This window comes from Oncorhynchus keta, chromosome 1, assembly GCF_023373465.1.
Source record: "Oncorhynchus keta strain PuntledgeMale-10-30-2019 chromosome 1, Oket_V2, whole genome shotgun sequence".
Classification (NCBI taxonomy): domain Eukaryota; kingdom Metazoa; phylum Chordata; class Actinopteri; order Salmoniformes; family Salmonidae; genus Oncorhynchus; species Oncorhynchus keta.
Window position 1 is genome coordinate 33,409,265 of NC_068421.1, and position 13,007 is coordinate 33,422,271.

Consider the following 13,007-nt stretch of genomic DNA (forward strand, 5'->3'; position numbering starts at 1 on the left):
CTATAATGTTGTCTAACTCAGGGGTAATGGTATAGGGAGACAGAGAGCTGTAATGTTGTCTAACTCAGGGGTAATGGTATAGGGAGACAGAGAGCTGTAATGTTGTCTAACTAATGGTATATAGGGAGACAGAGAGCTGTAATGTTGTCTAACCCAGAAGGTAGTGGTATAGGGAGACAGTGAGCTATAATGTTGTCTAACTCAGGAGGTAGTGGTATCGGGAGACAGAGAGCTGTAATGTTGTCTAAATCAGAGGGTAATGGTATAGGGAGACAGAGAGCTGTAATGTTGTCTAAATCAGAGGGTAATGGTATAGGGAGACAGAGAGCTGTAATGTTGTCTAACTCAGGGGTAATGGTACAGGGCGACAGAGAGCTGTAATGTTGTCTAACTCAGGGGTAATGGTATAGGGAGACAGAGAACTGTAATGTTGTCTAACCCAGGGGTAATGGTATAGGGAGACAGAGAGCTGTAATGTTGTCTAACTCAGGGGTAATGGTATAGGGAGACAGAGAGCTGTAATGTTGTCTAACTCAGATGGTAGTGGTATAGGGAGACAGAGAGCTGTAATGTTGTCTAACTCAGGGGTAATGGTATCGGGAGACAGAGAGCTGTAATGTTGTCTAACTAATGGTATAGGGAGACAGAGAGCTGTAATGTTGTCTAACTCAGGGGTAATGGTATAGGGAGACAGAGAGCTGTAATGTTGTCTAACCCAGGGGTAGTGGTATAGGGAGACAGAGAGCTGTAATGTTGTCTCACTCAGGAGGTAGTGGTATAGGGAGACAGTGAGCTGTAATGTTGTCTAACTCAGGGGTAATGGTATAGGGAGACAGAGAGCTGTAATGTTGTCTAACTCAGATGGTAGTGGTATAGGAGACAGAGAGCTGTAATGTTGTCTAACTCAGGGTAATGGTATAGGGAGACAGAGAGCTGTAATGTTGTCTAAATCAGATGGTAATGGTATAGGGAGACAGAGAGCTGTAATGTTGTCTAACTCAGGAGGTAGTGGTATAGGGAGACAGTGAGCTATAATGTTGTCTAACTCAGGGGTAATTGTATAGGGAGACAGTGAGCTATAATGTTGTCTAACTCAGGGGTAATGGTATAGGGTGACAGAGAGCTGTAATGTTGTCTAACTAATGGTATAGGGAGACAGAGAGCTGTAATGTTGTCTCACTCAGGAGGTAGTGGTATAGGGAGACAGAGAGCTGTAATGTTGTCTCACTCAGGAGGTAGTGGTATAGGGAGACAGAGAGCTGTAATGTTGTCTTACTCAGGGGTAATGGTATAGGGAGACAGAGAGCTGTAATGTTGTCTAACTCAGATGGTAGTGGTATAGGGAGACAGAAAGCTGTAATGTTGTCTAACTCAGGGGTAATGGTATAGGGAGACAGAAAGCTGGTAGAGAAATGAATGTTAAATGAATTCCCAATTGGTAGTTACAGTCTTGTCCCATCACTGCAACTCATGTAAGGACTCGGGAGAGGTGAAGGTCGAGAGCCGCGTGACTTTCAAAAAACGACCCTGCCAAGCCACACTGCTCACTTTACCTGGAAGCCAGCTGCACCAATGTCTCAGAGGAAACACCAAATACAACTGGTGACGAGTCAGTGACACTAGAGCGCGATGGGACAAGGACAAACCCTCCCTTAACCCGGACGATGCTGGGCCAATTGTGCGCCATCTCATGGGTCTCCCGGTAGTGGAAGGCTCTCACACAGCCTGGGATCGAACCTGGGTCTGTAGTGACCACTGCACCACTCAGGAGGCCTGCTCCCTCAAAACTTGAGACATCTGTGGCATTGTGTTGTGTCACAAAACTGCACATTTTAGAATGGCCTTTTATTATACCCAGCACAACATGCACCTGTGTAATGATCATGCTGTTTAATCAGCTTCTTGATATGCCACACCTGTTAGGTGGATGTGTTATCTTGGCAAAAGAGAAATGTTCACTAACAGGGATGTAAACAAATGTGTGTACAAAATGTGAGAGAAATAAGCTTTTTGTGAGTATATAAAAATGCTGGGATCTTTTATTTCAGCTCATGAAACATGGGACCAACACTATACATGTTGCATTTATATTTTTGACAGCACTGGGCCTTTAATTCTGCTAATCAAAAAATATCAAACTCTGTCTCATTTGAAGAATGAATTCTGACTTGTATGTTTCAGTGAGAAGCTCCAATATGAGATTTCAGCATCTATGGATCTTCTTAACCTTCTCAGTGATCGACCGACGGTGTGTGACATACATAGCCTATCATTTCATTTTGAGCAGAAGGAAATTCACTCTGCTCTTTATCAAGAACCCATCAGAAGATACAGGGTGGCTTTCAGCGCTCCAAGCCATGTCTGTCTTGATCACAAATTGACAAAAACACACAACTCAAATGTCAATCATGAACAAAATATACTAGGTCTTAAACTTCAAATAATAGTAGTGATATGATATTGTGATTGAGGAGTAATGCAGCCTAATAATGGTGGCCTCAGCTTTCTACTCATTAATACTTGTTAATAAAACAAACATGCTTCCATTTGAAATTGCATAAACAATTTAAAGAAAACTTACTTGGATTGAATGTGATCCAACTAATTCGAATGAGCTCCTTTGCATTCAGGATAAATCACTTGGATAACGTGCTGCAAAACATTTGAAAATTATCCTATTTCACTATCTTGATTTGATTGCCAGGTAATGTGAGTGGGGTTTGCGTGAAAATGCTCCATTATGTAGTAGACAGACAGACATATGACAAGCTCTATCCAAAACAAGGAAACTAATGATATACAACTCATTCTTCAATAGCTTTTTTATTACACATCAGATATTTGGTTTATCATCGGACCGTGTGACTGTTTGATCACATAGGGCCACAGAAGCACAGAGCCATTATGTTGAAAAGAATGCTGGTGTGTATTCAATGCCTGCATGATATTTAATTCACACCAGAAAGACAGTCTGCCTTCACTTAACCCTTAAGGGGAAATATTACTGAAGACAATTCATATTGAATCAATATCAGCCCAAGGTCAATCATGAATGGTAGACAGCATTACAAGTTAAATACAGTATGTTGAGAACATAACATGTACAGCGACACTAATCTTAAAACACACACTCCAAAACTTCCCACATACGTACAGATTGTGCCAAAACAGTTGATGTATTTATAGCTATAATTTTGCCATAATCATTTCTTCCAGGAGTCATAGTTTAAAAAAAAATATATCCCTTTCTTTACATCACGTGAAAAAAAGTGTACTTTCATAGAAAATTAATATCACAGCTTTAACAAGTACAACCAAGATGAAAGTAGCGTGGCCTTGTTTGGTTAGAGTAGCATAGAGCATGTAGTAACTGGTTAAGGCATACGAAGCAAGCCAAGGATCATTCTCAAACCAGTTCAACACTCCCCTGGTTCTACGTTTGGATTGATTCTTTCCTCTGCATTACAAAGTCATATGACAAGAGTATACCTTGTTCAATCTTATCCAGTACCCTCAGCAGCTATACAAACTACACATATTCCTGTGCATGCTTGGATTCATCTTGTTTCACACATTAACATTATTTCATTGATTAAAATGAACCCAAACATGTATTCTTATAGCACATAGTTAGCATGCTGCTGCTGGCTACAGTACTACTGCAGTAATACTACTACTGTTACTACAGTATTACTACAATAGGTCAACAGCAGTAGTCTTGAAATGTAAAAAAAAAAAAAAAAAAAAAAAAGAATCCTGTTATCAGTTTATATTTGTATCACATACGTGACTTATTCTATTCCAGTGTCTTGCAAACAAATCATTTAGCAATAATACATCAGCCTACCTACACAATGTTCCTCTTAGTTATTATATTAATGACATTATAATGTCATACCATTCATTATAAAGATTGAAGTGCTTAACAGTTGTATCAAACACTGGTAACATATCTATAGGCTATTAGTCAACTAGTATGTAAATATAAAATATGTATTGTAAATAATGTATAGATTTCTTTATAGAAGAATACAAATTGTGTGTTAATTAAGGCTCTAAAGGAAAGAGAGGAGGACATGGGTGCATCCCAAATAGCACCTCATTCCCTTTGTGCACTATACATTGGGAATAGGGTGCCATTTGGGACATAAGTCCTAGCCTCTACCCTCTAGGCACTAGGGTATCATCTGAAAGAAAACAGACACGTTTAATCAATATGGTAGTACCTCAGCCTTTCCCTATGACAGACTAGGCAAGTAGAAGTTGCCGTTTTGCTCACACCTATCCAGTCCTCTCATATCTACACCAGTGCTCTGTGGGTAGGACTGGGGTAAGTGTCATGGGGCTAGGGGTTGACTGTGTCCTAAAACACACCCTATTCTCTATATTTTGCTCTGGTCCAAAGTAGTGACTATTTAGGGAATAGGATGCCATTTGGGACATAAAACTTATTCCTGGATGGAGCCTATTTGTCCCGTTTCTCCACTTGTTTCTGGTTAGTGTTAGGGTCCTGTAGCTGGTAGTCCTGCAGAATGGCCACAGCTGTCTGTTTGCCAGTCTTCTTCACCGCAGCTTTGATGCCCAGGTTGTCAATGTTGAAGGCGGTGACGCCCATGTTAATGGCTGAGTTCACAGCATGGTCTGTGGCCTGGCCGGCTGCCACCCCATACCTTATAATCAATCACACACAACCAACTAGTGAGAGGGGGAAGGCTGAGGGGGTGAGGGCAATTATAGGGAAAAGAAAGGACAGCAACAACATGCAAGTAGGAATAAAGCCCCCACCCATGCAGAGCATGAATTCAACAGAATTATTCAAATTGTCTGACTATTCAGTAATCTGTAAATATACAACTGATTATATTGTGGGGCTGGTGATTGCACATATAACACACATAAATGCAATAAGTGCATCAATTCATACGATGATTATGCATTAGGAATAGTTATATTGTTTTCAATGAAGTCAGGAAAAAGAATTGGTTAGTTAGAAACCAGAGAAATCAGAGAAACCAGAGAAATCAGAGAAATCAGAGTAAGCTTCATGATGAATTACAGGTGCATAGCCCAGTAGGATAGAAGAGTAGACTGTTTAGAGAGTAGAGGTGAATCTAACCGCTGTACATTCAGACCATCCAGAAACAGAGGCTATGACCATGCTGCTCATTACTATTAAGGAGGGTTCATTCAAGAGAAAATACATGTCTTCTTGTCATTAGGTGGGTCTAAGATGTTTTGTAGACCCCTAAATCTGAAAAATAAGTGGAGGAGGGAAATGTACAGTAAGTGCTTGCTTGTTTTTGCTTAAAAAACCTGATCTAGAATGCAAAGTAACAGACATACACATCAGAGCTGGGTGGACAGGAGCAAATGTAAACAGTCAAGCAAGTAGTACTACCAATCACACATGGTGAATGAACAAAGTACAGAATACATTTGGCAGGTAGCCTAGTGGTTAGAGCGTTGGTCCAGTAACCGAAAGGTTGCTGGTTCGAATGCCCAACCTGAGAAGGTGAAAAATTCTGTCGATATGTCCTTGAGCAAGGCACTTAACCCTAATTAACTCCAGGGGTGCCGTACTACTATGGCTGACCGTGTAAAAATAACACATTTCACTGCACCTATCCGGTGTGTGACAATACAACATATTTATTTATTTTGACATGATTGCATCTCAAATGGTACCCTATTCCCTATATAGTGCACTACTTTTGACCAGGACCAATAGGCTCATCGGGTGCCATTTGAGATGCACCCATGTTGATTGAGAAGAGCACAGACAACACACGTTGGTTGAAGTGTACAGAGAAAGACCTACTTATGCTTGACAGTGTTGACGGTTTCGGAGGCAACGGAGACGGTGATGTTCTTTGCTGCTACTTCCAAACCAGTCCACATGGTAGCGAAGCCTTCAGGTAGAAACACAGGAACCTCAACAATGACCACACTTGGTAGAATAGGGGGTACATCATCCATGTGAACCATCCTTAAGGATAAGACAGACCGATACGAACGGCGGCCATGCGTAGCAGGTGGCCGTCCCATCGCCTCTGACCACCAAACATCGGCAGTCATTATCTATTCATTTCTCGTAGATTCTACATTCTACATTGAATCTCCACCGTTTGTTGACAGCCAGCAGGTGAACTACTGCGCACGGCCAACGTTCGTGTCGTTCTGGCTTGTCCTGTACAATCACTAGCCTAGTGACTATAACAACCACAACAGTGACTATGTGTACCTTGAACTCCACTGGCAGCCACCACCATGGCTCCATCGATGTTGGATCGTCCATCTTTGTCTTTCTTCATGGACTCTGGGACCAACTTGCTTCCATGTTTCTTCACATGGGGCGCCAGCTCCTTACCCACACACCCTGCCACCATACACACACCGTCCACTACACACAACACACACCCCGTCATAACATCAACACAACGTCAACTACTAAGACAACAGCACACCCAGTCATAATACAACGTCCACTATTAACACAACAGCACACACGATACACCCATCCACATCCAATCAGACAGTCAACTCCTTCCAACACCTGAAGCAATCAGTCAGACACACTTCTCACCCAGGAACTGGCTGACGCGGACAGCGCCCCCGGTGGCCTGTTTGGCTACATGCAATCCCTTGGAGACGGAGGGGCTGACATGGGCTGGCTTGTCCTCGGGAGTGATGTGCTCCCGCAGTTTCGAGGCCCCCTTGTGGATGGCTGTGCCAGTGAACTCAGCCCCCTTCACCAGGCCCCAGCTCAACAACGATGCCCCTGGATGGAAAAAAAAACACAGTAGGTGTGAGTGAGTGATACACAGTATACAACTTTAACCCTAACCCCTACAGCCTCGGGTTAGGGTTGTAGGGGTTAGGGCCCTGGGTCTGACCTGTGAGGATGCCACTGGCCACCTTCTCACTCCACTCTGGCAGGTTCTTCTCCTCCTCTCCTGCTGCTGGGTCTTCTTCCTCGAGGGGAGCGAGGGACACCTTCTGGCTCAGGTTGATGCTGTCTGCTGCCTCATTTGGAGCCTGCAGCAGCAGGACTTGTATTAATATGGTGTTTTGCAACAGTGGTTTTATGACACCTGCTGGTGCATAAGTACAGCATTGGCAGAAGAACAAAGTTTGATTAACTCTGCTTCGTTGTCACGGTCCTCTCCGTTTTCTGTAACTTACCGCTGTTACAGGACTGGTTAGCCTAGCTGGAGCCTAGCAGACCCTGCCTCATAGTAACCTCCTGGTAACCTCAAGTGCCTAACTCTCCTAGTAACCCCCTAATAGTAGCCTCCTGCTACCCTAGGTTGCCTCCTCTCCCTCTATCCCCATCCTGATCACAACGTCTCATTCTCCTCTAAACAAAGACATAGTCACCAGACACATTTCAGATGTCTCCTTGCTTGAGGAAAACAGACAGAGGGGTAATGTTCTAACACCATCATTGCTATTCTCAACAAGACACAACCTCCTAAATGTACATATATTAAATGTGCTCATGAAAAACCTACTTGCTTATTGGATTCCATTCCAGAAGCAGCTGTCCATGTGACAGGTAGTTTATCAACAACATGCCCTCAGTCAGAGCCTGGCTGAATACTGTTGCTCTGACTCCATTACTGTAATGACTACGGAGGCTGTGTTGTGTTCTAGCCAGATAAGAGCATTAGCACACATTAATGCACTTCATCTGCCTGTTGTTCTAAATTTCCTAACTGCTGAGGTGTATTCAGGGAGCAAGCAGTGCAGTAGAGCCTTTAGTGTTGTATGCCAAATGGCACCCTATGTCCTACATAAGAGGTCGACTGATTAATCGGAATGGCCGATTTCAAGTTCACAACAATCGGAAATCTGTATTTTTGGGTGACGTGTGTGTGTGTGTTTTTTTTAAACACCTTTATTTAACTTGGCAAGTCAGTTAAGATCACATTATTATTTTCAATGACGGCCTAGAAACGTTCTGTCTCGTTCAGGGGCAGAACGACAGATTTTTACCTTGTCAGCTCGGGGGAACCAATCTTGCAACCTTACAGTTAACTAGTCCAATGCTCTAACCACCTGATTTCATTGCACTCCACGAGGAGACTGCCTGTTACGCGAATGCAGTAAGCCAAGGTAAGTTGCTAGCTAGCATTAAACTTATCTTATAAAAAACAAACAATCAACGACTGTCGTTGCACCAATGTGTACAACCATAAACATCAATGCCTTTCTTAAAATCAATACACAAGTATATATTTGTAAACCTGCATATTTAGCTAAAATAAATCCAGGTTAGCAGGTTAATAGTCAAAGGTATATGGTTTAGAGAGAAATAGTCGACGCGTTATAATTCCTGTAATAACTTGCGGTTGAACTTGAAAGGGGTTCCATCATTATTTTACCGTTCATGTCTTCCATAGAGAATGTCTTGATCTACTTCAAATAAGGTCTGTGTTTCGTTCAGGCTTAAACCGCCTCTGTTCACGTCTTCCATAGGGAATGTCTTGATCTACTTCAAATAAGGTCTGTGTTTCGTTCAGGCTTAAACCGCCTCTGTTCACGTCTTCCATAGAGAATGTCTTGATCTACTTCAAATAAGGTCTGTGTTTCGTTCAGGCTTAAACCGCCTCTGTTCACGTCTTCCATAGGGAATGTCTTGATCTACTTCAAATAAGGTCTGTGTTTCGTTCAGGCTTAAACCGCCTCTGTTCACGTCTTCCATAGGGAATGTCTTGATCTACTTCAAATAAGGTCTGTGTTTCGTGCAGGCTTAAACCGCCTCTGTTCACGTCTTCCATAGAGAATGTCTTGATCTACTTCAAATAAGGTCTGTGCTTCGTGCTTAAACCACCTCTGCGTTTTGATATCCGTGTAAACCTCACTAGGTTAAGGTAACGTTTGTCAACATATTTTCATAAATCCACTCTACATTTTTTTTTAAATCTTTGCTTATATTTAGCCAATATTGATCAGAGTTAACTTGTCCTATGGATATCTACAGTTATAAAATTAACACAGACCTTATTTTAAGTTAATCTAAAAAATATCCTACGGAATAAATGAATGAAGGAACCACTTTTCAGATTTTGCTAGGAGGTGTCATGGGAATTATGACTCGCACTCTGGTAGTCAATTCTGACCATGTCCATTATTAAAACAGGATCTCCTGCATATAGAAATTACAGTTTTTGTTTTCAACATTCATCACAGGTAAATGAAACTCTATTTATATTCAAACAGTTGAGAGTATTTGTCTCCTAAGCAGACTCTTCAGTTTCATTGTCACTTCAGAGCTGTGTGTGTGTTTTACAGATGGCAGAGAAAAGCAGAGCACCAGTGTGGGACTATTACATGGAATTGGCACCAGGGAAAGCAAGGTGTCTGATTTGTGATAAAGATGTAAGCATGGGGTCAGCAACGGCTAAATCAAAAAAATACCACCAACCTGTGGAATCACCTTAAGAACACCCATCCAAAAGCCCATAATATGTATTATATTAAGTTAAAATAAAAGTGTTCATTCAGTATTGTTGCAATTGTCATTACAAAAATGTATATATATATATATATATATATATATATATATATATATATATAGGTCAGAACAAATTCTTATTTTCAATGACGGCCTGGGAACAGTGGGTTAACTGCCTGTTCAGGGGCAGAACGACAGATTTGTACCTGCCGCCCCAGGGTAGCCTATATATAAAATACATATTATGGGCTTTTGGATGGGTGTTCTTATATTTTATAAATAAAAAAATATATTTTAAAAAATCGTCCAATAATCGGTATCGGCGTTGAAAAATCATAGTCGGTCGACCTCTATCCTACATAGAGCACTACTTGGGACCAGGTTCCATAGAGTTCTGGCCCAAGACCAGCAGGTGAAGTAGAGCGCCTTACAGCAGCAAGCAGACATTTTCACATCAGAATAGAGCAGCATTTACATCATCAGTAGTTCTGGAATAACACCAGAAATCTTGACCAATCAGAGTCATTATTGAGGCTAGAGAGCAGAATAGCTTATGTTAATCTACTACCATACTAAATGGTACACTATTCTGTATGTTGTGCACTATTTTGACCAGCATCTGGTCAACGGTAGGACACTATGAAGGAAATAGTGTTCTATTTTGGGCCAAATCCCTCATTTTAACCTTATATCCCTGCCAATGATCCCAGTGAAATGTAAGAAAACAAAGAACAACACTTGGAAATTGTCACTCTTCCTGAATCTGAACTGCTGATTAAGAATGGATGTAGGCAACCCTGTCATTCTTTTCATCCAGGGTCCATAACCTCCTGCACAAGGACATGTGTCATGGTGTGGTGGTTTGGCATTGCTTTGGTACCTTTAACATCTTTCAATGACTCAAATACACCTGGAATTGACAAAAACATCTGCCAGAGAGATGCGTTTATTACTCGATTACCATTCCTCGGGACATTCAGCCAACCCCTAGACACCTTCATATGGGCCAGTCAGAGAGCAGGACCCTATGGGCCCTGGTCAAATGTAGTGCACTATATAGGGAATAGAGTGACACTTGAGACACAGCCTCAGCAGCTCACCTGCACCCTGAGGTCTGTCATCTGGGACAGCATGTCTTGGAACAGTTGTCTGTCTTCAACAGGCAGTTCAGAGGACAGCACAACGCCCACGTAGGATCCCGCGGCAGACTCCATCATGTCCGGGAACATGAACACCCCTGTGTTACACAGCAGGACAGGGGAGTCAGTGGCCATCAGTGGGTACAGCCAATCACACACCTGGAATACATGAACAGTATAAACCATCAACAGTACAGCCAATCACACAGGACAGTATAGGGAGTTTATATGGAATGACTGTGTCTCTCTGCTGTAACACAGATCTCTGAACCTGACCCGATGGCCACTGGGGTTTTCCCACCATGACATCATAGCGAACTCCTGCCTGGGATTAGGGCCACTGAGTCACTAATCACATGATGCAGGACACAGATCATTATCTGGCTACAGTGCTTCTGATAGCCTATCCCACACACACAGGAGACCAACCCTATTCTAAACAACACACACACACACACACACACACACACACACACACACCTGTATGACAAGATGGAGTTTATGTGCTGAGGCAAAGCAAACCATTAATGATGAAATTGTGTTAGAGTGCACAACAGATAGAGAGGTCAAGGAAACAGATTCCAAGAACCCTGTGATTTCATCACGCACTGAAATGCTGAATACAATAAGTGCTGACACTATTTTAAGGTAATTGTAAAAGGCAACACGTAGACAGTGACTAGAATTCATCACCCCCCCATCCCTCTTACCTGCAGGAAGGCTGGTGGGCGGTTGGGCACTCTCTCTGACTGCTGGCTGGTGAACTTGACCATCCGCAGGTACCCTGGGTAGGAGGGAGCGCTGACCTGGCCGTCAGGTGTGACAAAGAACATCTGTACCCCGTGAGACAGGAAGAAGAGTTCCTCTCCATCCTCCCCCAGGCTCTGAGGAGAGGGGGACATGTGGCTGTAAAACTCCTCTCCTACCAGCGACATCTCTCCAGATTCTGTCCCGTAGGAGATAGTCAGGTGGCCATCAGCCGCCTGGGAGGAGTAGGCTGGGGGCAGATCGCCAAGCACCACAGGCTGTCTAGTGGGAGAAAGAGGCAGGGAGGGAGACACAATGCCTCCCACAGCTCCAGCCTGGCAATTAGTCATTAGTAGCTTGGGTGGAGATGGCTGCTCTGGTTTCTCCTTCTCCAGTTTGGGGTAAAGGTAAGAGTTAGATGCTGTCCCGGGGACTCCATTAGAGGCATCTAGAGGTGGTGGGAGCTCAGGGTCTGGGCTGGTCTCTAGGACCGCCAATCGAGTGGTGATGTTGTTCAGAGTCTCCTGCATCTTGTGCTGCATCTGGCGAGCTGACTCCCAGGAGCACCCCACACACTCGTGCCCCTGTGAGGGCACACTGATGGCCCTGAGGAGGTGCTGGCGTCCCTTTGTGTACTGGGCCAGGGCCTGGGCCTTGTGGCCAGCTTCATCCTCGGTCAGGCCTCTATTGATGCACTCAAATGCCTTCTCATAGCCATCTTTGATCACCTGCAGCCTGGCTCTGTCAAAGGCATCTTGATTGGCTTCCTCCATGTCTGTCAAGAAAACAAGAAAATACATACATTTTGACCTAGCTGGCAAAGGTTCAATGATACTAATTAATTATCAATAGCTAAATTCAAGGAAGCAATAGTTGAGAATCTTAACAACAGTTAACTATTTAGCTAACTAGCATAACTCGTTACGATACTTTTGCATAAGGAGGCTGGCAGGCAAAGGCAAACATTACCATTACTGTAACTACCTAGCGAGGTTTGTAACGAAAAAACAGTACTGTGTCTCATGAGATATCAGGCAATAACATCTAGCTCCTCTGCTTGGATAACAAGCAAGCAAATTAGTTCGTAAATTGTGTGTACTTTACTCTTGGTGTTTCGCTAGCTATCATGAAAACAAACATAAACTAGAGACATTTTGTCAATCAAAAGCCATCTAAATCTGATACATTACCCACTAACGTTAGACGACAAAACTCTTGTCTAGTGAATGAGGCGATCAACGCCTGACGTCTGTCTTTTTAGCTGTTGGAGCTGGATTTCAAGCTTTGCTGACAAGAGGCTGTCAGTGTCATGCGCCTCCTTCTTCTTCTGTGGGTTTTATGGCGGACAACAACCCAAAAAGGTGTATTGTCGCCACCAACTGGACAGTTTGAAACCATGATTTGAAACCATCATTTCTATATATATATATATATATATATATATACACAAATATACATATATATGTATATTTGTATCCATACGTAATAGTGAAACATAATTTAATCCATCCTATTAAAAAGAGTACATTGCCAAAACAAACAAAACTCCCACTTCTTCCTCCTTTTAGATCTCCATATCTCCCTTATCCGGCTCTAGGACTTGAGAGGGTGGTACGGCTTGTACCAATATTGCATAACTCCTTTACTGAGAAATCTTTCAGCCC

The 13,007-nt window shown here is 42.8% G+C and overlaps 1 protein-coding gene across 3 annotated transcripts; it reads right to left on the reverse strand.

Moving 5' to 3' along the window:
- Nucleotides 1-2,804: 2,804 nt before the first annotated feature.
- On the reverse strand, nucleotides 2,805-12,689 carry LOC118373011 (spartin-like). 3 transcript variants are annotated; one of them, XM_035759070.2, is made up of 8 exons: nucleotides 12,534-12,689; nucleotides 11,307-12,118; nucleotides 10,558-10,755; nucleotides 6,894-7,035; nucleotides 6,584-6,778; nucleotides 6,242-6,400; nucleotides 5,819-5,909; nucleotides 2,805-4,670 (listed from the first exon to the last, which is right to left on the reverse strand). In XM_035759070.2, the coding sequence occupies exons 2-8, from the start codon at nucleotides 12,114-12,116 to the stop codon at nucleotides 4,466-4,468; spliced, it is 1,800 nt and encodes a 599-aa protein (XP_035614963.1). In that variant the 5' UTR covers nucleotides 12,117-12,118; nucleotides 12,534-12,689; the 3' UTR covers nucleotides 2,805-4,465. The 3 variants fall into 3 exon arrangements, with proteins under 3 accessions (XP_035614963.1, XP_035614964.1, XP_035614965.1); XM_035759071.2 differs by having other exon boundaries at nucleotides 12,542-12,670; XM_035759072.2 differs by having other exon boundaries at nucleotides 4,527-5,251; nucleotides 12,534-12,670.
- Between the last annotated feature and the right edge of the window lie 318 nt (nucleotides 12,690-13,007).

Coding starts and splice junctions, on each gene's coding strand:
- LOC118373011 (XM_035759070.2), bottom strand. CDS start 12,116: ATGGAGGAAGCCAATCAAGATGCCTTTGACAGAGCCAGGCTGCAGGTG. Junction 7,036..10,557: donor TGACAGACCTCAGGGTGCAG/GTGAGCTGCTGA, acceptor CTGCTGCTGCAG/GCTCCAAATGAGGCAGCAGA. Junction 6,401..6,583: donor CCGCGTCAGCCAGTTCCTGG/GTGAGAAGTGTG, acceptor TGTTGTGTGTAG/TGGACGGTGTGTGTATGGTG.